General features: G+C 45.9%; 1 protein-coding gene across 1 annotated transcript in view; it reads left to right on the forward strand.

Annotated features, from left to right (window-relative positions):
* Positions 1 to 27500, forward strand: part of bahcc1b (BAH domain and coiled-coil containing 1b) — a 68138-nt gene that overhangs the window by 21274 nt on the left and 19364 nt on the right. The window contains 11 exon segments of the mRNA XM_030077993.1: positions 4302 to 4460; positions 9588 to 9698; positions 10346 to 12361; positions 13345 to 13456; positions 14139 to 14332; positions 15079 to 15219; positions 16948 to 17153; positions 17894 to 18275; positions 20219 to 20499; positions 20501 to 21206; positions 26020 to 26186. Of these exon segments, the coding sequence (XP_029933853.1) occupies positions 4302 to 4460; positions 9588 to 9698; positions 10346 to 12361; positions 13345 to 13456; positions 14139 to 14332; positions 15079 to 15219; positions 16948 to 17153; positions 17894 to 18275; positions 20219 to 20499; positions 20501 to 21206; positions 26020 to 26186 (4475 nt within the window).

Here is a 27500-nt window from a genome sequence, read left to right on the forward strand (position 1 = left end):
AAATCGCGGCGGAAAGAGAGGAGCCGGCGAAACATCCTGACGTGTCCCACTTCTAATTACCCCCAGCACCCGGTCAGCCGCTCATGTTTATTATAAATACGATATGACGGGAGTCTCCTGTGTGGCGCATATTGATGATGTCACAAAGGTCAGAAATGGCTCACATTAACAGCGATGAGGATTTTTTTCGGCCTAATCAGAAAATCTCCCTCGGCTGTGCCGGTTGGCTGCCAGGAAGTGAAAAACGCTGCGGATGAGAGTGACTGTGATATTTGACGAGTTTGTGTTTGTTGTGCTGAGTTTCCCTCCTCGCTCATATTGCACCTTATCAACTGTTGGTGGTTTGGTGTGTTTGCATTCATTCTTTGGTCGGTGTTTCTGCTCAGAGCTGCAGGAAACTGTAGGAGAGGATGCAGCGCTGACAGGCGGAAAGGGAATATGTGGATGGGGCTAAAACAAAGGCGGAAACAGAGGGCAGGAAAAGAAGAAGGTGGGGGGACAGAAATAAGGTTTACGTTAGCAGTTGGCCTCGGAGATGATTTTCCATATCAGCGGGCCAGAGGGAGCGGGCAAATATGATTTTCTCCTCAACACGCCGACAAAAAACAGACAGAGAGGGGAGGAGATGACAGGAAATAGGGAATGGGGGAAAAACGAAGAGAGGAGGACAGAGAGGAAGATGAGTAAATGGAAAAAGATGGGGGGGTTAGAGATCTGTGGGGGTGGAGGAGAGAAACTGAATAAGGAATGCAGAGTATTTACTTTGCTGAGACATACTAATCAATATCACTGCTGCTGCTGCTGCTGCTGCTGCTGCTGTGAAAATCCCTCTAACTCACATTTTCATCACTCGCTTTTCCTTGTTATTCTTCTTCTTCTTCTTCCTTTTTTTTTTTAAATAAAAGTTTACATTACCATTTAACTGCTGCATACTTTTCATGACCCTCGGCCTCACTGAACGCTGCCTATGGAGGTTTATGTGTGATTTCCAATAATCAATCAAAAGGTAAATCATTTGACAGACCAATCTATCAGTTAAGAGCTGTGTGAATCAAAGGATGGATAAAACAATAAAAGAACCAACAGTGTGATAATAAAAAAATAATAAATAAAACAAAATACATAAATTAATACAATAATGAATGAATTCATTCAATCTGTCAGTCAGTAAGTTAATCTGATAATTACAAATTATAATTTAAAAAAAAGCATATTTTAAGTGGTCGATTATCATATTTTTGATTTGTCAATTTATATAATTAATTATTAGATTTTTTTTTATTTGTCAATTACTTTATCTGTTGCTGTTTTATTTTTGATTCTTCACTGTGTTAGGTAAGTCATCATAAAAAAAAAAAAAAAATCTGGAAACAAGCCTTTCTTCTCTCTTGACAAATGATGCCGCGCTCTTCGTTGGCAAGGTGCAGAGACCAACAAGTGTGTGTCATTTTGTCTGTCTAAGCAGTGTGTGTGTATTTGTGCGTGCATGTGTGTGTGAGCGTGTGTGTGTGTGTGTGTGTGTGTATGCTGCCAGGGGGCCTTGTGAAACCAGCCTGAAAGGCCACTGATCTACAGTTGTACAAGAGAGGATTTGGTGCAGGGGAAAAAAAGAAAACACTGTAAAAATATCCTGTCTGAAAGAGGCTGAGAGAGCGAGAGAGAGAGAGAGAGAAAGAGAGAGAGAGAGAGAAAACAAATGTCTTTCTTGAAGGGAAAGTTTTGGCTGAGTTTCCAAAAACAGTGTCTTTCCTTTTTTTCCGCTCTCTCTCTCAGAATTTGTTATGACTACAGAGAGTGAAAATATCGAGCGCAAAAACAGAGGGATTTCTACTTTTAAATTGTCTGGGTGCATGTACAATGTGTGTGTGTGTGTGTGTGTGTGTGTTTATCAGTGTGCGTATTGATGCTTGGGATCCAGCTGTAAAAATAGACCCCTCCCTCCCCTAACACACACACACACACAAATACACACCCTTCTCACTCATCTATTCATTCACATTGCTGCTTCTCTCTCTCTCTTCGTCCCATGCCCTTGTCTCCAGGGGGCTTTACCGCTCCATGCTCTCCTCCCCTGTGTGTGTGTGTGTGTGTGTGTGACAGTGATGCCAAGGAGAAGAGAGAGTGAGAGAGACAGATTGGCAGACAGTTGAAGGCACTTGTGGTTGTGGTTGTTTGGGCGTTGGGTCGTGGTTGAGGTGTGCATACTGTACGTGTGTGTGTGTGTGTGTGTGTAAAGTCAAAGTCGGATGCGGACTGTTGTGGTTGCGGTAATTGTTTCTGATGTGAGGCAATGTTTATGGGTAGCGACCCAACCCACCTTTCTCTCTCTCTCTCTCTCTCTCTCTCTCTCTCTCTTCCTCTCTCTCTCTCTCCCTCTCTCTCTCTCTCTCTCTCTCTCTCTCTCTCTCTCTCTCTCCCTCCCTCCATCCAGTGACTAATTGCCTGATTCCCTGTGGATTTGTTTCTTCCTTCCCCTACAACTGTTCGGGTTGTTCTGCTAAATGAGAGCACGCTGATAAGTGGAGATTCATTCAAACAGAGCCGAGTCTCTTCACTCGCCTCTGAAACTCAGTTTGTTTCAAAAAGTTCTTCATCCTGCTTCACTCTGCAGGTTGTCGCGTTCATTTCCAAATTATCGCTCATATCTGGCTCTTATGGAAGACTTCAAGGACGCAGCTCACATCTGATACCAGTATGAGCTGACAGTGATGTTGGAAAGACACAAATTCAAGTGACAGCAACAAAATATTTGGGTCAGGCTTTATTTTAAGTATTTACCGCACAGTTAGCATGTCGTATCATCAGGGTACGCACACATACAGTATGCAACTTTTACTTTTACTTCATTACTTTCAATCTAATACCAAACAAGTTTCTGCATCATCACAGACGTTGCAACGCGGATGTCTGTGGCGAAAGTCCCAGTCCCTCACAGTTTCACAGCTGATCTTTAGTGGAGCATTTTACATCAACCGCACTTCACAATTTATACTGGACTTGCACAACTGAAATCATTTCATGGCTAATTACCTCTTCCGGCAAAGTTTTCCCTCCTCTTTTTCTTCTCACGTGAAGATAGAAAAGTGTAACCCAAAGTGCCTTTTTCAAGCCACGTTTAGCCAATGTTTCAGTCAGCTGAAAAACTGGGGGTGAGGGCTTTCTGAAGGCAGTTTAGTCTAAATTAATCAGAGCACGAGAAGCCAAATAAGGCTGAAAGAGCAAGTTGGAGTAAGCAAACCTTCAAACTGACAGTACCAGGGCCAGCCACAACTTCTAATCAGACATATTCCCAATTCGTTTGACCAAACCTTTGCTCTGCTAGTTTCTGTATCTTTCTGCGATCTTGAGGTTTACGGTTGATTTTTTTTTGAGAGTATACTACCACCTCCTTGCATAGAGAATAGGCGCACAGCGTGCCGCGTGTCGACCATCAGCTGTAGTGTGTGTGTGGTGCGATGATGACAGGAGATGTGAGGGGACGGAAAGCGATCAGACCATCGGCGTCAGTCTCCACCTGTTCTCTGAGGTCATGTTGTCGTGTCCCAGGCTTTAGCATAAAAACAACACTGCAAAAACTCAAAATCTTACCAAGATTATTTGTCTTATTTCAAGTCAAAAATGTCTTATTACTAGTCAAAATATCTCATTACACTTAAAATAAGACATGATCACCTCAAAAGTAAATTGTTTTTAGACAATTGTCTCTTGTTTCAAGTGAAAATTGGCATTGCTTGTTTCATTGGCAAAATTTGTTTCTTGTTTCTAGCTAATTTTCACTTATTTCAAGTGAATTTTCACTTTTTCCACTGGCAAATTTTGCCAATGAAACAAGCAAATTTTCACTTGTTTCAAGTGAAAATTCACTTGAAACAAGTGAAAATTTGCTTGTTTCAAAATTGTCTAAAAACAATTTACTTTTGAGGTGATCATGTCTTATTTTAAGTGTAATGAGATATTTTGACTAGAAATAAGACATTTTTGACTTGAAATAAGACAAATAATCTTGGTAAGATTTTGCGTTTTTGCAGCGAATGTGAGTCCAAAGGGAGACGATCTTGTGGCTGAGACTTTTTGTGCAACGAAGCTGGAAGTAGCACTCAGCAGGTATCTTTCAACATTCAAGTTAAAAAAGCATCTCAGCATTCAATTTAAAGCATTTAAAAACACGTCACAGTTCCTTTTAACAACCTTTAATTTTTCCAAGGACCTTTAACCGAACATGCATTCACCCCGACGCTTCACCTTCACATTTGAAAGCCTCCTCTCTGACCTCTGGCCCTCCGTCTCTCTGTGCTCCTCAGGTGCTTCCTTCATGGGTTCCTTCCTTGCCAGCAGTTTGGGCTCTCCCCCTTCGCACCCTCCTCACCCTCCGGGCCCCCCTGCGTCCCCCTCCTCCCCCTCCTACAGGGGAGGACCCCACTCCAGTGCCTCTCCCATCTGGTTCCCCCATTCACATGAAGGTAAGATCCACACACACACACACACACACACACACACACGCGTGCACACACACATGCACAAGGCAGCCCAGAGTGCTTGGGTCTCTGGTTAATCCTGGGTCTTGGTTTGGGATTAGATAGAGACGGAGTCATTAAGTGGTTTAACCAGCACTGAGCTGAGGCCAAACACACACAGCAGCAACGCCTCGGAGGATGCTACTTACACACACACATGCACACACACACACACACACATACACACACACAAACACACAGACATGCACATAACACTCTATTCTGGCTCTCTGTCAGCCTGCGTATGGCTTTGTGTTTATTTTTGTCTGTTGGAGCAGCGTGACTCTCTCAAAACCGGCACGCGACCAAAACGTTGCTTTCAAGTATCGCTTTTAAAAATATATAGGTTTGTCTTACGCCTCTTGTCTTGACTCATAACACACACACACACACACACACGCACGTGTTATTATAATAGGCCGTAATTACAAAAACAGCTCTAGGTCGAGACCTCCTGCAGACACAAGCCTACATTGTCTCAGCCCCTTTCACCCACTAACCTCCCACCTGCTTCAAGGGGGGAGCCTCAAGTTTCAGGAGCCCCTTTTTCCCTCCACACACACTCACACCCCGTCCACCATCCACTCCTCCGTCACACCCCCGCCCCTCCGACCGCAGCCCCACCCTCAGGGCCCCTTCTGGGCTAACCGACCTCCAACGGCCCCCTTCCTGATCAGACACACACTCACACTCACGCACACACACTCACATACACACACAGTGCGCATCCACATGCATCATGTCCTCTTTTGGCTGTTAACCGTTTGTGGTCAAAGAGTAAGGCTGACTTAGTTATCTGTCTCTTTCAGGTGTGTGTGTGTGTGTCTGTGTGCATGTGTGTGTGTGTGTGTTTCTCTGTGTGTATCTGTGAGTACAAAAAGACTTCTTCACTGACAGCATGATGAGTCTAAAGAGATAAACTCTAGGCCGGCCTCAGCAGAATGACAGCTTCCGCCACAGGCAGTGTTTCTCAACTAACGGAAAACAGCCAGAATTAGGATTTCACATTTCGCCAGTTTCTCACAAACCACGAGCGAGCGAGTGAGCGAGCGAGCAGCAACGCCCGGCGATTTCGACTCGATCCCAACAGTGCCGGCTACGGCGCCAAAACGGCAACCAATCAGCTCTCAGCGTGGGCGTCAACTTTATTTTGCACTGTCTTTTGATAGTTTGCAATCGAATGCTCCAAAAACTTCATTTCAAATTACCGCGAAAGTTAAACGGTCAACCTGCAAGTTATTCTTGTAACCACATGCATGTGTTAGTCGTCGTTTGGTGAGGAATGCAGGAAGTGCAAGTCCAGTTTTCTACCAGCAGCCACAGTTTGGCAGTGGAGTACATCCTGTTACCCCACCTCTACTGCAGGGACTGTCCCCAGAACACAGGAACCAGGAAGAATACCCTTTTTACTGTTCAACATCTCTGTTAGGTTAACTGTATGACACGAGCAATGCAAACATATCACCTGCAACTGCAAACACAAATTATTAAAAAATCGTTCAAGAGATTGCTCTCTTAGCAATTAAGAGAAACGCCGTTGGTCTTTGCGACCGCAGGCCGACGCCACAGAAACCGGCTCTCATCGCTTGCTTTCTAGCATCCTCTGTTTCATTTTCACCCTCCACACATCTCTTGTCCAAAACCCTCCTCTAAGGTTAACCCACATGTTTGATGGAACAGGCACATGTAAATTGTCATGGAAAGTTCTGCTGATTTTTGAGGGAAGAAGGACTTGGCTCACCGACGACGCGGACTGCTATTCTTATTTTCATGCCGTTCTGCTGTTCAGTCCCTTGCAGCAAGATCAGCGACGGCACTGATTCAAGACATCCACACTTACGGCTTCACGAGGCAGCTCTGCATGTTTGCGCATCCAGATGACAGCGAGAGGTAACCGCTGGAAAAGTTCTGAACTTCAACAGTATTCAACGCCAAAATGAAGAAAGGAGATACACCTGTAAATTCCTGTAACTTGCAAAACCTATGCAAGCTATAGCCATGTGCTGGACAACCTCCTTCGCTCATTTTGTCTGTTTTTGCTGTTTTGTACCAACATGAAGATGACTCAGGTGTGCAAAGACTATTCACTGAGCTTACCCAGAAATCATTAGAACATGGCATCATTAAACTCCACCCAGCTGGTCTGCAGTGCTTTTGAAGGGATGAGAGTCGCGTTAACAATGCTCTTCTATTTCCTTGGACTTCTGGTTTGACCAGATATCGAGTTTTCGGGTTTCCACTTCCGCCTGCATTTGCAGAATATGCTTTCACAGGGAAGCACAGAGTGAACAAGCAGCTGGCAAAATCTGAAGCGCTCGGAGACAATATTCAACCACGCCATCGAAGAGAACTGCACAAATCACTGGGACCATAAACACGCTGAGGCTTTCCTGATCAAATTAGGACGGACAACTCAAGAGGCTAATGAGAGGGCAGTTCATGGATCTTATTGGCTTCTCGACTTTCTTAGGATGAGAGAGGCAAAAGATCTAAAGTAGGTGAGTCCAGCCTTCTCTGGATGGAGGATGGATGCTCAGGTGGCCGTACCTGTCAGGGGTGATGGGTCACCGTTCTCTGTTGTGGCCCCGCTTTGGGATTCAGAATGGTGAAAGGATCTATTTACATAATGATCTTGCCTCGCGTGGCTTTAAAGCTTGAGTGCAGGAGTTTTATTTGTACAGATGCCTCACTTGTAACTCATTATGTGTTAAACAGCAACAGTTAAGCCCTGAAAACGAGCGATTCAGCGCCGGTGTCGCCCCGAGTGACTGTCCTGAATCAGATTCATAGAAAGAGTTGGAGAGGGAGGCAGCGCTGCAGTGTGAACGCACACAGGAGAGAGAGAGAGAGAGAGATGGGCTGTGTGGAGGGAGAATGTGTGTGCGCGCCTATCAGACAGATTTTGTGTCTGTGTGGCTCACCTTTGATGTCTGAACACACACACACACACACACGCACACACACACGTACACGCACAAACAGAGGCACACACACACTACAAATGATTGTTTTTAAGAATTCAAGCCAGGGAGCTCCGGTAGGCGGTCTGCCAGCTGGCCACGGTCCAGAGAGTGGAGCCCCGCCAGCACAGAGAGAAGAAACCTGGCCGCTGCGCACACACATACACACACACACACACACACACACACACACACACACAGACACTCACACACAGAGCGAGAGAAAGAGAGAGAGAGGTGGAGAGCAAGAGAGAGAGAGTTACAGATGAGACATATTCATGGGCAAATGCACAGTTGCGTACACTATCTCCCCACAACCGCACACACCTATTCTCTGCCACGCACACACACACACACACACACACACACACACACACACACACACACACACACACACACTCGCTCTCCCTCTTCCACACCTGTCCTCATCTTTTCCCTCACTCCTCTCCTCTCCTTACCTCCCTTTTCTTTTCTTCTGTCCTCTCATCTCTGCCATCTCAAAGCTCTCCACTTCCTTTCACTTCCTCCTTCATCTCTCCCACTTTACCCCCCCCCCACTCCCACCCACACACCACCACCCCACATACACACACACACACACACACACACACCTCACAACAGCAGATTGGGGGCTTTTCACCATTTATCCACAGCCGTACTCTCTCTCTCTCTCCTTCTCTTTCTCTCTTTTTCATTTTCTCTCTGTTATCCATCCAAACTCCTCTCTCTGCCTTCTTCCATTCCTTCTCTTCTCTTCTTTTCTTTTCTCTCTCTTTTTTCTCGCCCTCTTTTTGCCCCCACCCCTCACCAACCCCCACTCCCTGTCCCCCCCTCCCTCCCTCCCTCCATCTGAGTTTTATCACTCATCATTACTCGGGGGATTGGCTTTAGATGGCTGATAGAGCCTTTTGGCTAATTGTCGCCATTTAGATTCACTGGTTGTTAACCAGTTGGAGTAATCACACACACACACACACACACACACACACACTGATGCATTTACATACAGTGTGTACACATATACGCGCTCGCAGACACGCTTTACTCCCACCCACCCACACACACACACACACACACACACACACACACACATGCTGAGCGCAGTGAGGGGGTGTTGGTGGTTTTGCAGTGCGACTGTGGAATGCGTAGGATGAGTTTTTATGGAGTGCTGTTTACTTTGGCCACCACCGTTAAACTTTTAACGGCTGCCAATTAACGGGCCGGCAAGGACACTCTGTGGGGCATGAAACCAGCTGCCGGAGGACACACACACACACACGCACACACACACACACACGCACACACACACACACACACACACACACACACACACACATGCACAAACACACAGACATAATCCGAGCCCTTTGGCAGTGTGACGTGGAGATGTGTGCCCTCTGAGGTGTGTGTGTGTGCTAATACGTGAGCTCAGAAGTGTTTCCTGTGTGTGTATGTGTGTGTCACTGGTGGTTTAGCATTTTTTGTTCCCCCCGCATGAATAATCCCCCCATCCACACACACACACACACACACACATACACACATCCATACACGCATCCTCCCACATCACCACAACCACTAAGACCTCCTCTATCCCAGGATGCAGTTCAACGTCCTTGAGAGCGAAGAACAGAGTGGAACGACCATTTACCTCCCGGTGACCTCCTGGGAAGAGTTGTGTGTGTGTGTGTGTGTGTGTGTGTGAGCGAGTGTGTGTGTTGGGGTGGGGTGGGAGGGCTGAAGGGGGCAGGGGAGCAACAGTTCATATTATTTGTCTTGGGTTTGGGAAAAAATGCGTTTTGTAGAAGAGCAAATTCCATCCAGTGAAACGCTGCAAACTCTTGGCAGTGGCTGTCGGCTGTGGTTTTTGTCACCACTTTGTCCACTGTAAATAATGTCAACTCATGCGGCGTGTTTGCGCAAAAAAAAAAAAAAAAGTGCATTTACGGTGAAAGAAGCACTAACCGGCCATATTTTCTGTGCGTTTTTCCAAAATGGCCCCATTTCATGATAGATTGTACAGATAAACCGCTTGTTTAGAGGACTGCTGAATGTCGAAGCTGCACAGAAACATCTCTTTTTTTTTTTTTCTCCCTCTCCCTCCTTCTGTCAGGGTATCCCCGCTATTCAGGAAGTCTTGCTTCTCCGTTCCTCCCCATGAGTCCCCTCGATCACCATAGCAACGGTCTCTATGGACAGCACCGCTTCTATGAAACTCAGAAAGGTAGGTGTTGGTCTGAGTGTGTGTATAAGAAGGTTAAAAAAAAATTGTTTTACAGGTAACTCTCCAAGCTGCTTCATCGGACTGAAGAACAACCGGTACTTATCACAGAATCCAGACCTTCAAACCTGGCAGCTTCTTTTTCCTTTTTCCCCCAGATATCATCACAGAAACATATTGTGAAATTGACGAAAATTGTGTTGTGAAACAGCCACATTGCAGCTGACATTTGAATGCTCTCTGGAGTTTTTTTTTTTTTTTTTGAAACTGATAAATGAAACCAACTGTAGTAATCCATTTCACAAACTTCCCATTCTATGTCAGTCGTAAAATTACCTGATTTTTCAAAGACTAAAATGTTGAATTTCTGACTCTTTTTTTATTTCCTTAACCAAAATTTGAAACTCACTTCATAGCCAGTGGTCTTATTAAAGTTTATTATTTAGTTTGGTGAACATAGCATGAACACAATGGAAAATAAATCACTACATTCGTGACTAACTTGTTACTGAATTTTTAAATTGAGACTTACGAATGTACCAAAAATGTATTAAATTCGCTGTCCTTCCTTGTCTGAAATGGGCTTTTCAGAATGACATGACTTTTTCAGAAGCCCTGATTTTAAGTCACATCTCTTCCGGCTCTTTCAGATCACTTTTACCTGAGAGGCCTTCCTGCCCAGCCCCCTCTCCTCTCCACCAATCACAGCCTTCCACCACTGTCGAGGACCGCCCCCGGCCACCCACTGGGCTCTTGCAGCCGAGAGACTGACACGGGCGGAGGAGGAGGCGGCGGGGGAGGAGGAGGAGGAGGAGGGAAGAGCGGCAAGGAAGCAGGGGAGAAAGCGGCGTCGTCGGCGTCAAAGGAGAAGGAGCGATCGAGCAGCAAAGAGCGGCACCAGGAGGTCAAAGATAAACATCACCAGGTCCACCATCACCACCCACATCAGGCGAATGCAGCCTCCACCACTCCGCCGGGCCACCACCAGGCGTACCACCATGCCCTCCCCCCTCACCTCACGCCGCTGGGCAGGGAGGAGGACCACAGACACTCCCTGGAGCGACACAAAGAGTATAGAGACAGTGACTTGGGCAGCCAGGGGACGAAGCATTTGAGCACCTGTAAACTGTCCAGCGGCTCTGGGACAGAGACTGCAGGAGCGAAAGGGGCGGCACTGAGCAGCTGCAGCGTCGGGGCGGGTCGTCCTCCATCTGGTGGGGCTAGGCGCTGCTCCAAGGAGGGGCCGGTGAGCGGGGAGATGAGGATCAGTGAATCCCCGACTTCCTCCTCTGAATGTATGAGGAGAGGGGCGGCCGCAGCCACAGCCATCCTTGCCCCTCCGACGCCCCATTCTGTGGCATCCTACTCCATGCCTCCTCCCCCTCCCCCTCCACCACCCCCGCCTCACCCCTTGCACATAAGCTCCACTGTGGCTGGCGGCTGGCTACACCACCCCCATCACCACCCGCATCCCGAGTTTTACTGCCCCCCAGCCCCCCTTACCCTGCCGCCCTCCAAAGATCCAGCATCTGCCCCTGGAGGTTCTAGCAGGGAAGTAAAAGTCACCGGCCCTACTTACGTCCCCTCTGTTGGGCCACTGGGAGACCTCGCAGCCCCTGACTGTCGTGGGGCAGGAGGAGGTGGAAGGAAAGGAGACGACAAAGCGGCTGAGAAGGTTGGAGGAGGATCTTACGAAAGCTCCTCTCAGCAGCCCAGCGGCTGCCAGCGGAAGGAGCAGTCCCAGACGCACCAGCAGCAGCTGGGCTACGGCAAGGCCGACAAGCCCCCCGACTGGACCAACTCCCACAAAAACACCCCCAACCCGAGCCCTCAAGTGGAGCTGCGGTCCTGCAGCCTGGATGCCTCATCTTCCTCCAGAGATGTGGAGGTGCTGGATGATGTTTATCGGCCCTCGCTGCCGCTGGAAGCCCAGGGAACGCATACCGGGGCTGGACTAGGAATGTCTAAGAGCGGCCCGTACGCCAGCACTCCTCCCTTCAGAGACTGTCCCCATGCAGGTCCTCATCCTGACGGGAAGGCAGGATCAGGGGCGACATTACAGAGGGAGGGGCAGAAGGTGGCGAGGATACGGCACCAGCAGCACAGCAGCCACGGGGCAGGAGAAGAGAAGGGAAAGGACGGAGGTCAGACAGCACCTTCATGGGGGGCGCGAAGTGGCCACCAGGAGGACCAGAGAAAAACCTCCCATCATGCAACAGGTGGTAACAGTGATGTAAAAGGGGTCAGCAGCAGGGCTCCTAACACCCACCCTCCATCCCGCTCCTCCCCACACTCCACTGAAAGTGAGGGCAGTGCTATGAAGAATCTAATGAACTACAGCTCCCAGCAGCCTTTGCTGCTGCCCCACCGGAGCCCCTTCGGAGGTCTTGGCTGCCTCAAGCAGGGTGGAGAGAGATCAGAAAGGGGAGGCAGAGGTAACGCCTCACCGCAAGACCCCGCCAAGCAGCCGCTGCCCCCTCGCCGAGGCTCCAGCAATGAGACGGAGAGAGGGGAGCGAGGTGGGAAGGAGGCGGGGGAGGCGGGAGAGGGGGAGGTGCGACAGCCACCAGTGGGGATTGCGGTTGCAGTTGCCAGACCACCCCATCGGCCCTCAGACACCCCACCTGGACACAGCAGACAGGGCAGGGTGCTGCCCAGCATGAAAGGTCAGACACCGTCTACCTTCCTCACACTGAAAGTCAATTAATGCTCTTTGTGTTCACAAATGCTTTAGAGGGAAAAAAATAAATCCACCCTGAAATACTGCAGCACTGTTACAGTCCCTATTAGAGGAAATGTTATTTTTTACTTCTGTGAAAACAGTGCAACTTTAGTGCTGATCTCATGCTGCACAAGTTGACATCATGAACATTTCATCCAATAAAACCTTCACAAATTTTTAAACAATCTCACCTCTCCACCATCCCGTTCAAATTTGAGCGTATCCTGTTGGTTCAAACCACCAAATAATCCCACCCCACGTCACGCCATGTTATCAGAGGAAATACATAAAATCAAGGAAGTAAGATGCCATTTTATGTTGGCAATGTACCCTCCATTCCTTGGTCCATTTTGTTGTTTGGTGGTGTGTTTTTCCTATTCCTGATAACTGGCTAAACACCAGCAGCATGGCATGACACTGACATATTTCCAATACAGCATTCATACTGGATAAATGTTCTCTTATCTAAAACATCAACGCGAAATATCAGGTTTTGGTGGCATTCCCAGAGTCAAAGAGGAAGAGGTTCTTTGTAGACTCACCATTTTGCACGGAGAATCAATAATCATACAGTGAGAAATTCACTCTCCAAAAGGCAGACACCGTTTTATCCATCAGCAGTTGCTTCAGTAGACCAGAATGTAATGCACCCGTAAGACATCACACCTGCTATCTGCTCCATCTCCATCCACCAGCGCATAAAACCTGCAGCTGAAAGCAACAAGTTTAGGTCCATTCCTCTTGGGGTTGTCCAAAGGCATTCTGGGAAAACAGGAAATCACTAAGCAAAGTAGATTTAGACGGGGCAGCTTGAATGTAAACTGAAAGATTAAGTCACACGGAGAAGTGACACTCATGTTTTGGGTGGGTGTGTTAACGATGCCATAAGCCCTCCTTACACTCTTTCATTTTGCGTTTGCCATTCAGGAGTGTCGCGCTCCGTGTATCCACTGGGCCGGGAGGCGGAGGAGAGGAAGAGGATGACAGAGGAACAGATTAGTCTTCATCATCTGGACAGAGACCGAGAAATGCTCATCAGGTACCACACACACACACACACACACACACATGCAGTGACACAGACATATACATGCATATGCACACACTCTTAGACACGCAGACGCATACGCAGATGCTAAGATATAGACACCCACTGACACACACACATACACACACGCACAGTAGCATCTATTCATTTTTTTCTCTCTCATCTGATAAGCTGCACTTCTTTTATCCTCTCTGCTTCTCTCCCTCTCTGAGGCTCGGCTTCTCTTTTCTCTCATCCCCTCTCTGCATTTTACTCCTCTCACCCTTTGATGTAGTATTTCTGTCTCTCTCTCTCTCTCTCTCTCTCTCTCCTTCTCTCTCTCTCTCTCTCTCTCTCTCTGTTTGAGATGACGTGCGGTGCATTAATGTTGGGACTAATACTGATGTATCTGAAGTATCGGGCTCTTGTTATGTAGTCATATTAAGGGAAGAAAACATATAATGAGAACTCAACGGCCAGGCAGAGGATGGTGTCGGCTCCTCTTGCCGTCACTTTCCTTTCTTTCTTTCCTTTTTTTTTTTTTTTTTTTGATGATCATAATGGCAGCGGCGGTAATGAAGATGATGAGGATGAAGATAATGATGATAATCATGGTGATGATGGTGATGACAATAAGAGGGATAATGAAGATAATAACAAAGCCCTCCCCCCGCCCCCCTTCCTATCTCACCAGGGAAAACAAAGATCGGGTGGAGTTTGCCAGGATCCACCCCTCCAGTAGTTGCCACGGCGACCTGACCTCTCACCTCTTGGTCCCCGGCGGAGCCAGCCAGCTAGGGGCGGACCCTTCAGCACATGCTCACCCAGCCCATCACCATTGGATGCAGAGGACAGGAAGTCCCTCCCTTTGGATGGGCCATTCATATAGTGAGTAACATGGAGTGGCCGTAGTGGCAGTTTTATTTACACCATGTAGCTTTGATTTACCCTGTTTTCAACTTTTCTTTCTAAAGTGGCAATCCCAGAAATCCACTACCTTTTTTGATTAACTTTGCCTGGAAATTCATTCATACATTCTCCTGTGCTCAAAACCGCTGTATTGCCCTCCCTAGACTACACAAGTAAACACAGATGAAGTCTGAGGGCCAATATATCCTGAGTGTGGATCTACTTCCTTTTGATCTTGTTTTTTTTTTTTTTTTTTTTTTTTTTTTTTTTGTTAATATATATTCATTTTTTATCCTGCTGACATCTTTGGTGCCAAGCAGTTTGTTCCATGCTGTTTCTGTGCTGCCTTTCTCACTGATGAATGAAGTGTTGTGTCCAGTATTGTAACATCTTTTCTGCTGATTTTCTGTTGATGTAGTTTGAGATTCTGTAGGTGGCACTGTTTTCTTTGTCTGCTCAGCCACGGTGGCTATCACTGCTCATGTTAACCACCCAGTTTTTCTATTTAATCAAAAGAAACCTCCGTTGCCACTGATGGGATCACATCATGCATCACTTTCGTTGTGCCTGTTCATTTTTCTCACGAAAGATCTAGCAGACACCGAGTGCTTAGAGCAGCAAGTGTGAAAGCTTTGATGTACTGAGTGAAGGTTGAAACAGACATTTATTTTTTTACTTTAACTCTGTCCTCATTTTATTGTATTTTGTGTCCATGTTTGCTCCAGGTCTGAGCCATGTCGGGATGAGTCCAGGCTTCCCAGCAGGTCTTCCCAGCCCTCTGCAGCCCGTCCTGGGGTCGCTAACTCAAGACCCCAACACCCCGCTGGTGGTCCTTCCTGCAGAACCTGGACCACATCACCCACTTGGTATGACTGAGCATGCTCTCACAACAACAGCACACACCTATAACCACGAAGCTGCACGCATACACCCAACAGGCACATGCTGCAATAAAACTTTCCAAGTCATTTTGTCTCACATTTACTATTCACTCTTCTGCCAGTGAGATAATCCCACTTCCAATGCAGTTTCACTGGAGTTTTTCTGGGCACAAGTATAAAATATGTGGAAACAAGGTACAATAAGGCAGATCAACCCACTAGGATCAAGAAAATGACACTAACAAGTGGGGTTATCTGATCCCACTCGGAGATTTTTAGAGGAAAACAAGATTCTAACACTGGATATGAGACTAAATGACTTGTTAAGATAGATTTTTTTGCAGTACAGCTCATACTTATCTCTTCCCTGCCATATATACTATTTTACTGTCCTGCATCCCTCCCTCTCCTATCCTCCCTCCCCCTTTCTCTCTCTCTCTCTCTCTCCAGCTGTACCATCAAAGGCCCTCCCATTTCTCTCCCAGAGTTTTAGTATCATTGGCTAATCATAGTAAAATGCTCAACTAAGTCTCTCTGTCAGCGGTGCTGTGTTTTATAGCTTTGTTAATGGGAGCAGATACTCCATTGCTCCCCCCTCTCCGGGTGCCCGGCGTTATGCAAACCATTTTAACTGGCGTTCATCTCTTTTGCGGTGGCTGACTGGTGTGTTTTGGACTGATGCTTTGGGAAGAGAAGTGTATGTGTGTGTGTGTGTGTGTGTGTGTGTGTGTGTGTGTGTGTGTGGTTGAGGGGGGTGCTTCTGAAGTTAGGTGCGAGTTGTGTGAGCATTGTAGTGTCTGGAAAAACATGAGACATTGCTCAGTGTTATGGGTTGTGTTGTACATTTCAGCCTTGCCAGAGAGAAATAGTGTGTGTGTGTGTGTGTGTGTGTGTGTGTGTGTGTGTGTGTGTGTGTGTGTCAACGCTGCTTTGCAAACAGGCTGTGAAATTTAATTATCTCCCGCCTCCCTTGCCTCGCTCCATGGGAGTTCCTGCAGAGAGGGGAAGTGCATCCACTGAACCCTTCCCCTGGGAAACATTAGCCCACTCAGGCTAATCTCACAGAACAAAGGTTCCCAGCGACAAGGCAGCCAAGGAGAGATGTGTGTGTGTGCGGTGTGTGTGTCTGAATTCATATGTGCCCTGGGTGGGGCTTTCCAGAAAACGTGTGTTTCCCAGCACTGGAAGACACCAGTGGAAATAGAGAGAGAGAGAGAGAGAGAGGGAGAGAGAGAAGTAAATGGGGGATGTAGAGCTTGCATTCGGGATTCATTGGTTGTGTCTGCGGCCAACACACACTGCAAAACACTTGTTATTCATTCAGTAAAGATGACCAAACTGGCCTGCCGTCCCACACACATTCACAGTGGAGGTTTGAGATTCCTGTGACGCAGTTTCTCATAATGACTTTCTCTGCAGCTGTAAAAATGTTTTTGTGCTGACAATTTTGCTGCTTAATAATTCAAAAAGTGTGATGGTGTGAGTTTGGCAGTAGTCATTTTCCATTTCAATTTGCATTCGCAGTTTCTTTCTTTCTTTCTTTCTTTCTTTCTTTCTTTCTTTCTTTCTTTCTTTCTTTCTTTAATGCTGTTTCATTCCTGCTTGTAAATGCTTTATGAAATGTACATAATATGGGAGAATTACAGATTTCAGATCAAAGAAAGGGCGAATAACCCTCCCTGCCTCTCTCATTCTGTCTGTCTCTTCCTCCAGATGTGCTGGAGCAGTCAGGACTTTGGCCGCCTGTATACGGAGGCCGGGGCCCCCCACCTCATCTGCAGCATCACCCCGTCTACTCACGCTCCTCGTTCCTACGGCAACAGGAGCTGTATGCCCTGCAGCATCAGCACCACCAGCAGCAACAGCAGCAGCAGCAGCAGCGAGCCATGGAGCACATGCACCGACACTCCTTAGGACAGGTAGCACTTACATTCATAACCCAGGCACATGTGGTCAGAGGACACTTTCCATTCTAAAAGTTGTGCAATGCTGTACAGTTTCTTCTCTGGCTACCACATAACCCACATATTGTTATGAAACTGTTTGCAGATGTAGATCAGGAAGTTTGGAAATACTGAGAGCTGGAAGCCAAAGTTCATACTCCTCCTTGGAGGATTCAGCACAGATGATTTAGTTAGATTTTTTCTGAACACATATACAAAAATATTCTGATTTCTCAACTCTAAGAAATATTTTGCAATATCACACTCAACAAAATTTGTGTAAGACATTAATATTACACTTTTTAATGTGTAAATCCTTAAGTTCCTCATTTTTGTTTCTGGTATTTGGTGTCATTGCTGTGGTGTTTCTGCACTACACTTCCCAAAGATCACTCAGCAGTCAAACACTGTGTCTAGTACTGTGATCTTTTTCCTTGGATTTTCTGTAGATGAATTTGTTTCCTTGTCTTTTCATTGCTGCTCATTCTAACTACCCAGTTCTTCTTCTGTTTATTTCAAACAAACCAGTTTTACTGGCTACAGAAATGTAAAAAGCATGACTTCCATCACCGACCGGCACATGTCCTGTTAAAGCTCTCGTATGCATTCTTTTCACTGGTGATCAGTTGCTGATAGACAATAGCAAATCGGACATGCACTGAAATGAACATGTTGTAGATTATTCCTCTATTTCTGCTCCTTTAACTCTTTTACAGAGAAAACCAGAGGAACACGCCATCACCATCGAAGACTCTTCTCACGAATCTCTGGCATCCAGAACTTCCTCGTCTTCCTCCTCCTCTTCCTCCACCTCCTCTCGATCAGCCAAACCCTTCTCCCACACCCCGCCTCCTCCCAAGACCTCCACCCCGTCTCCAGGCGTGTGTCCCAGCAGCCGTCAGTCACCTTGTTACCACTCCCCGTCCAGGAGACCGCACCCGCCGAACCCCCTGAACCCTGCACCCAGCCCGGCGGCAGCAGCGCCCCGATCGCCAGCGCTCAGCCCGGCTCCGTCACACCTGTCCAAAGGGTCAGACAGGGGCAGCGACAGGGGGGAGGGGCAGCCGCCTCAGGACTACCCACAGTCCTTAGAGCCAGGTGGGTTTGGTTTGGAAAAGCCAGTTGGTTGATGTCCAACAAAGTTTTTTTAAAAAAATGTTAATGTTAATGTTGTGCTGGACAAAATATGTAAATGTAATTTAATGCATTCTTTTTTCCATAAAAAGATGCCACTGCACTTGTCTTCATTGATATTTTGTGTATAATCAGCTTTTTTTAAAAAAAAAAAAAAAATCAGATTCAGCTACTGTAGCCTATATTTTGTAATTTAAAACGTGCTTACTCACTTATACAGTGGATCAAGTCTGTAATCCTTCATGAAGCACAACAGCATTCAAACTCCAAACAAGCATTTGAAGGAGTTTCAAAGCAAGCAGTGGAAACATGTGTAACTGGGCAATTGAAATATTGCCATATCAAAGGTTTCCAAATAGTGTGGCAGGTGACCATCATTAATTAATCTCCCAAAGACAAATTTTACTGCTTTTGGTGTTACTTTCAGACCCTGAATGAATTATTTCTGTTCTGTATGTTACACTGCATGCACACTGTGTGCACACTGTGTGCTGTCCACACCCAAATGCCAAAAAAGATGAAACCAGATCTGTCCTTTATTAGCCCTATACTGAGAGCAGAAAAATAATGGTTCGGACATTTCTGAGGGTTAAGACCTGTGCCAGTCACCATTAACCACCGAGACTGAGAGGGAGGAGGAACAGGTAGACAAAAAAAGGTAGAGCAGATAGATAAAGACGACATGAGAGTGAGAGACAGAGACAGAGAGAGAGAGAGAGAGAGAGAGAGCACAAGAGAGAGATGGCAGATACTGCTGTAGAAATCTAGGAGCGCTGGTCTTTGAAGCATGGTATTCTTTGATTTTGGAGAAAGTGTTTGAAGCATGGATGCTCCCTTGGTCTGTGTGTCCTTGAGTGTGTGTGTGTGTGTCCATGTACACATGCACTCTTTTTTTGTGCTAGAAAAAGAGGGACAGGAGGCCGGTCAGCCATTAAGGTCAGTGAAAGATTGTGAACGTTCACTATGAGTGTGTGTATCCGTGAGCGTGCACGCATGCACACACACACATCTGCGCTCTGTGTATTTGCGTGCATGTGTGTGTTAGAAGTGGAAGGTCAGTGAAATTTTCAGACGGACCCTCCTTATCCTTCAGGGGTCCTTGAGAAGAAACAGGCGGAAGGATACGCATTCATCTGGCTGCATTGTCAGGGGGGGCGGAGGGATACCATCAATAATACGGCGCAGGGGTGACAGGGCCGGTGCTGCAATCACAGGAAAACGGCAGGGTGTCATCAATATCCCACATAGATCTATACACTCACTCACGCTCCTGCACACACACATATACAATACACAATACTGTACACTCACACACATTCACACACACACACACACACAGACACACACTCTCCCTATGTTCTCTGCACCCTGCTGTCTGTGTATTATGCCAACTGTAATCATGTGCTTCACCCCGTCTGCCTGCACAGAATGGCAATGAACAGTCCATGTGGAATTTAAAAAGGCTGCAGGCTCGATTTAAAGAAAAATTCTCACACTGCAAAAAAAAAAAAAAAAAAAAAAAAAACTCCATCGTAACAAGTCATTTAGCCTCATGTTGGGCTTTAAAATTTTACTTTTCTTAAAACAAGTGAAAAAAATCTGCCAGGGGGATGAGCTAACCCACTTGTTTCCAATGTTAATCAACTTGTTTCCCAAATTTTCTTGAATCAAATCAAGTCATTTTCTCAATGCCAGTGGGCTGATCTGCCTTATTGTGTGTTGTTTCCATATATTTGGACAAAAGTCAAACTGTATTTTGGAGTAGGAGGGGCTAAATGAATGAATAGAGAGAGGATTTTTTTAATATACCTCAGATAATATAAAGAAGTATTTCATCATGAGTGACCGTGAATAGGTCTCATGCTAGAAGATGCTAATCCAGCTCTGCTTTCATCTCTGTCCTCCAGACCTGCCACCTGTTTACACCTACCCTTCAATCGCCACGGGATACAAGGCAGGGCCCTCACCTTCTGAAGCCCGATTGGCTGAGCAGGCCACTCTGGAGGCGGAGCCAGCGGAACCCGACTGCAAATCTCGCCCACATCCTTGCCACATTCAGCCTCTCCCAGAAGAGGAAGAGGGGAGAGAGGAGGAAGAAGAAGAAGAGAAGGACTGTGAAGTGGTCGTGTCCCAGAGTGGAGGTACAGAGGGGGAGAGGGAGGAGCGGAGGCTGGAAGGAAAGGGGTGTCCCTGTCTTGGAGTCTGCATTGTCCTGCAACGAAAGCAAGATCTGTAGAATGCCACCACGCCCTGCCTCGTTTCCATCCTCAGCCTCAGCTCCATTTCCAGATCCCGTCAGCCCAGCCACAGCCACAGGCAAAGCGCCAAAAGGTGAGCTGTCTCTGGGTCAGAAGGCAAGCCTTGAGGCAACGCAGCCTCCCAAAAACCAGGAAGATGAGGGAGAGCGAGGAACAGAGGAGGAAGAAGAGAAAACCGAGCCAGAATCGGCAGACTGCAGCGACTCTGTGCCTGTAGAGCTGATTGAGCAGGAAGAGGAGAAGGAGGATGTTGGCAAAGATACAGGGAATGTAGAGGTGGTTGAAGATGAGGAGGAAGAGGAGGAGGAAGAGGAGGAGGGGAGAGGGAGGAGTCCAGGCAGGGAGTCAGTGGAGCTAATAGGCAGCTCTCCCCCTTCCCCGTCCCGGTCCTCCACCCCCCTCCTCCCTCCTGTGGCCGGGGCAGCAGCAGCAGCCGAGCTCCAAGGGGCCTACATGTGGAGCCTGGAGCTCCTGATTGCCGCGGCTCTGTGTGCCACCAGGGACGCCCTGCACCCACCCGTCCCCACCACCCCCGCTCCGAGCCCCCAGCCCCACCACGGCATGGAGATACTGGGTGAGCTGGCCGAGCTGGAGATCCAGCAGAGGAGCAGGGAGAGCCAGAAGACAGAGGCAGAGGGTGAGTGTGTTAATCTTAGTGCCATAAGCATTCAGTTCCCATTTGTCATTACAAATGCAAGCTGCTTGGCTGAGCTTTGTTGAAAACCACAGAGCAGCTTTACTGGAAGTTCTAGTGGAGATTCCAAGGTTTCCAAAGATACCAAATATGTCCTGCTGAACTGCGGAGAAATGAGGCACACAGATGATGCACACAACATCTAGATCTGCTCTACTTGATGTAATGCTGCAGCCATACAACAGTGGCATCTGGAGTTAGAATATTTCACTCAATATCTTTGTGGTATAGCTTTTTTTTCTAGCTTTGAAGCTACTTAGAAAACTTTATGGCTAAATCAGGAGTTCAAGAGGTTAATAAGGACTCGGGGCAAAAATGCTCTTGAATTCCCCAGTTTTACACTGTTCACATTCGCTAGGTTGAGTTGCCAAATATTCAGACAAAAATGCGACTAGATGTCCCCTGGGGGCCACTGTACGTTGTTGATCATATGACAGGAATTGTTTTCAGTGCATTCCAGGAGAAAAACATAAACCAGTTCTTGGTCAGAAAACAATATACTGACCCATACAAACTACTGCATCGACAAAAAATAACCAACCGGCATTGTAAAAAACACAACAATGGGCTGTAAGATGGACAATAAGAGGTAGAACGGCGCCATCCTCTTCTCCATGGTTTCCAGTATTCCAGTATTTCCAGTATTGGGAAAGAAGTGTGGGACGTACATATTATGATTTAAAATAAAACAGATCTTAGTGGTACAAACACAGCATTTCATAGTTCAATAAAATTGCCTTAAAAAGGACAAAAAATACCAGTAAAAATCAGATGAAAGTGGCCAAACAATGACCTCTGGAAAACTAGCTTGAGTCTTTACACACACACACACACACACACACACACACACACACACACACAGAGAGAGAGAAAAAAAAAGTGCTGAGAAATGTGTGGAACCCAGATGTGGAGCATGTCATGTTCACACACACACACACACATTTCCCATCGACTGTCCAGCTTCCTTTCTTCAGCTCAGACTGTTCTTGTCCAAAGATGAGATGCTTTCTGCCTGCGTGCGTGTGTATGTGTGTGCATGTGTGTGTGTGTGTGTGTTTGTGCACAAGACGAAGATAATGAATGAGAGAGGAGGAGAAGGCAGATTGTTACAGCGTCATGGACACACTGCGCAGAAATTGACCAACAAGCAGAGGTTCAGACTCAAGCCAGGACACACATGCATACACACGCATACACACACACACACACACACACACCCTGACAGCAGAGCAGCCCAACTATCCCCAGCCTCCCCCAGGCTCTGGCGTCTTGCTTTGCTAATTAGACCCTTTCCTTTTAAAACACTTCTTCTGTAAGCGCTCCTATTTTCCCTCGTCCCTCTGAGAGAAAGTGTTTTTATTTATGCCAGCATCTGTGTGTGTCTGTTAGTTTGTGTGTGCGTGTGTGTGTGTGTAAGCTGTTAAGTAATCCCAGATGAATCCCTGCTCTCCTCCATCAGCGTCTATGTGTCTCTACACCAGGCTGCCTGTTCCCTGCCTGTGCCTCGTCCTCCCTTTGTCTGTTTTTTTCCCCCTCACCCGTCTCTTTTTTTTTTTTTTTTTTTTTTTTATTAAACCAATGTAATCTTGTGTGTAAATCCTGCCTCTGCAAGCCCTGTAGACGGAATTAATAAGTGTAAAAATCATAAGTCGCTCCGCAGCTGTCTGTGTGTGTGTGTGTGTAGGACAGGGAGAGAGTGAGAGCGTGTGTGCGCGTGTTTATATATGTGCATTTGTTTACACGTGTGTGTGCGTGGTTAGCATGTGTAATAGGTGTGAAATCAATAAGTCCTGTCGTGGCGTGGCAAACGTTGTCTAAATTGCAACACATTTATTTAAAAACCCACTCCGGCCTCACTGCGCGGAATATTATTAATACTGCTGATGGCGTTTTTGTCATTTTCAATGTGGCGGGGAGATGAAACCGATCCTGGACAGATGCATTTATGCTGCTGCTTGACAGGGACGGATATCTCTGCCGCACACTGCAGATCGCAATTACAGATTAGGGAATCAAGGGATACTTTCCCCTCAGTAAAAATTAGCACCATTATATCTACTTACACATAGACAGAGGAGGCGTGTGTGGCAGCTTTGAGATCATATATGACTTATATTTAAAAATCAAGAGAATAAACTTTCTCTGGAATGGCGACTCGGGGCCGGAGTCACTCATGTTTTCCCAAGCTACATCTTAAGAAATGACTTAGGGAGAAATTTCTGAAAAAAATGTCTGAATAATAGTCTCATTTGTTATGAATTTCTTGAGTTCTCCAACTTATCACAATAATGCCTCAATTAAATGTGGTCAATAAACTTTCGGCTTGCAGCTGCCATTGAGGCTTGAAGACCAAATTTAAATTTCCTTATTTAAAATTATTTAAAATTTTCATTATTTAACATTGTGAATTTTATTATTGTCTATCAGGTATTTGGAAACTTGGCTTGATGTATTATGCTACAAATTCAGCATTTCACATCACACAATCCATCCAGTGGTTTACTTAGATAAATAAGTATATGAAAAGATTTAATTATTGGCTGTGTTATTTGGCTAAACTAAAGCCTATAACACTCCTCATATTTTCAACAGCCATAATGCTACCCGGGTCCAAATAAAGCTTAACATTACATGTAAATCTCCATGTTAGGTGTTAGAAAAATCTTTGAGCTATTGCCTAATTGAGTAAAATTTGTTTAAATGTGTGAAATTAGAGGTTTAGCTTTTCATTTATTGTAAGACAGGTGAAGGTTGTCTTCAAGTTAAGAAAAAAAAAGCAAACACACATTGGAGAACTTTCATTTCCAGAATAGAATTTATTTGTAAGTTTTATTTTTTTCCATTTTATTTTAATATTACTAAATTAAGGAAAAAAAAAAAAAAAAGTACACTTTTCTTGGAAAGATTTTGTGAATTCAGCCCCAGGCCTATAACACTTTGCAAATTCCTCCTTGGTTTTCCATTTTCCCCTTGAAATCCCATGTGCCACCTCTTATTACAGCCTGTGGTGTTATTACTGTAGGAGTGTGTGTGTGTGTGTGTGTGTGTGTGTGTACTGTGGGCAGAAGGCATCCATCGATTGCGGCCATCCTCCAGGATACTAAACTAGGCGCGGTGATGTCAGTGGTGATGTCACTCTGTCATGGTAATCGGACCGTCCCATTGGCTCAGAGGCCTGACAGACGAGACGGCATTGACCTCTGCAAGCCGGGACGGGACAAAACTGCATCTCTCATCTCCTTCTCTCTCTCTCTCTGCTCTCTCTCTGCTCTCTCTCTCTCTCTCTCTCTCTCTCTCTCTCTCTCTCTCTCTCTGCTCTCTCTCTCTCTCTCTCTCTCTCTCTCTCTCTCTCTCTCTCTCAGGGGAGTTACCTGTCGTTCACCCATTCATTCATTCTCTCTTCCATTCATGCTCTCATTTTGATTTCTCTCCACATATGAAGTCCTCACTGTTCAATCCCTCCCGCTTCCACACACACACACACACACACATGTTGACACACACACACACACACACACACACACACACACACCTTTTACTCTCTCTGTCTCTCTCTCTCTCTCTCTCTCTCTCTCTCTCTCTCTTGTTGTTTCTGTCCTCTAGTCATTCAGTCTGAATTGTTTTCCTTTCCTTTCACTCTCCATCTTAACACTGATATTTACTGTTAAATTGGTTGTTCAACACTTGTTTCAGGATTCTTTTCCTGGCAACAAGTATAAATGTGTTGAAACCAGGCAGAACAGGGCAAGAAAATTCCAGAAACAAGTTGATCCGTATTGGAAACAAGTGGGAGATTTTTTTCACTACTTTCAAGAAAACCCGATTTTTGGGAGTGAATAGGAGAGCATATTACTAAGATGGAGATTTTTTGCAGTGTTTCCTCTCCTCTCTCCTCCTCTCCTCTCTCCTCACCTCCCCAAAGGGGAAATTGGATTGTGTCCACGTCCGTAATGAGGAGATGTAGGAGAATAAATAGATAGCTCAATAAACACTTTGCCTCTTATTGCTTCTCCTCCCCTTTACCCTCCTCTCCCTCCCTCCCTCCCTCTCATTGTCTCGCTCTCCTCCCTCCTGCCCGTTGCTCTCCTTCTCTCCAGTTCTCTCTCTGCTTACACACACACACACACACACACACACACAGATATAAGCACGTTCGCACGCATCGTCTGCGCAGCTCAGCAAAAATTTGTAGGTGTATGTGTGTATTTACACGATGCGTGCGCTCTATTTGCATAGGTTTGTGTTGTGTGTGTGCGTGTATGTGTGTGTGTGTGTGTGTGTGTGTGGTGTGTATGTGCATGGTTTCTGTGTGTGTGGATCGTCTCATGAATATTCTGTCTCATCTGCTGGCGCTGTGACAATGACAGAGTTAATGACAGTGATAGATGTAGAGATCTTTCTCCACCGCTCCCCCTGATGTGTGTGTGTGTGTGTGTGTGTGTGTGTGTGTGTGTGTGCGTGTGTGGTGTTTGTGTGCAAGATTAGGCAGGAACGCCAATATACATCAAAGAAACTACACAGCTAATATCATAAATATCAACACTTTTCAATGCACGGTTTCATCGCTCCATAAATAAATCTGTTCATTGCACAAAATGTTTTATAACATGGTCTCTCTCTCTCTCTCTCTCCCTCTCTCTCTCTCTCCCTCTCTCTGTCTTTGTCTCTTTTTTCTCTCTCCCCCTCTCTATCAGCTGTTATGAAAAGCCCCAATTTAAACCGAAACTCAAACCCCTCACGCTCCGTCTCTCCTCAGGTGAGGACATGCTGACCTTTGACCTCCACAGTCTGGCGACGCTGGCGGCCGCCCGGGCCCTGGAGATGGAGGGAGGGGCTGTGGATGTGGGGGCGGAGCATCAGTGTCCAATCAGGAAGAGGCTCAATCTGCGCAGGAAGTGCAGCTGGACGCCTCGCCACGAGCCGGTGAGTCTGCGCTGACAGAGTGATGTGTTTTTACATACACACACACGTGCACAAATCTTACAGACGCAGAATGTGAAATGTTAAACACACACCGCATGTCAGCTGTACTGAACTGGAAACACACTGTAAAAACCCAAACATCTTCTCTGATATATAGAGCAGGCTGTCAGGTCTTGGCATGCATGAACATTTACTTTACTTTTTCATATTTTAGGCATGTAGCTAAAACAATTATCCCGAGCAACCGTGTCAGAGAGCAAGTAGAGGAATACACCGAGTTTCTAGAGGGTCGGCCCCTTGGTCAGTTCATCCAATAAGCAATGAGGAAACATCAGAATCATGCATTTTTCCCCAATAGATCATTAGCTATCCATGCTAACTCTTTAGCATGCAGTATAATAGGTGGGGTGATATGAGATAGTAGCATCATATCAGAGGTTAACTGATGGCTATTTTCATTGGTTAATCTTTTGATTGTTTATCTTCAAATTGCTTCCTTATTTACAGACAAATAAATAAATAAATAAAATGAATTAAAAAAAAATTAAATAGAAGTATTGGTTTTATTTCATGTTAACATTTTAGTATTTTAGTCATCTCTGTGAAGCTGTAATCAGAAAAGGGTTAGTATTTTACTTGATTATTAAATTGCATTCAATTCATGTGAGACAATATACTCAACTGTCACTTTATCAGATCCACCTGTACAGGACTTGTACTGGACTACATTATATTAGTGTTTACTACATTATATTATGTAGTGTTTCTGTTTTTCTGTCCTCTCCGTTTGTATACATGAGGAGGGACAGAATAGTAGAAACACCTCTCAGTAAACACAGTCCAGTCCAACAGCAGCACTAACTATGAGCTCAGTGCCAAACACAGAAGTGAATGAACACCTCTGTTACTGTGACAAAAAGAAAACCTGAGGATTACAGACATCATAAAAGTCAATTTTATGGCAGAACAGTTGTAATGGATTGTATTAGACTGAGCAGGTGGACCTAATAAAGTGGCCACTGAGTGCATGCAGCTAAGTCTGACAGTTTTGCACAGATGATTGACAAAATGTACGCAAAATGTACAATAAATACATTTACAACATTGTATTAATGTTTTCTTTAGTGAATTATTATCACTTATCACTTACCACAGTGGAGCGTCCAATCTACAAGGGACCTATGGATGATTTCTGTGTTTATATTAACATCACTTAACAGTCATTAATCCTGGTGTATTTCTTTAAGGATAAATGGCTGTTGTTGCACGCAAATTAATTTTTGTGGGAAACACACATGTGACATTATTGGTTAT

This window comes from Myripristis murdjan, chromosome 19, assembly GCF_902150065.1.
Source record: "Myripristis murdjan chromosome 19, fMyrMur1.1, whole genome shotgun sequence".
NCBI classification, from domain to species: domain Eukaryota; kingdom Metazoa; phylum Chordata; class Actinopteri; order Holocentriformes; family Holocentridae; genus Myripristis; species Myripristis murdjan.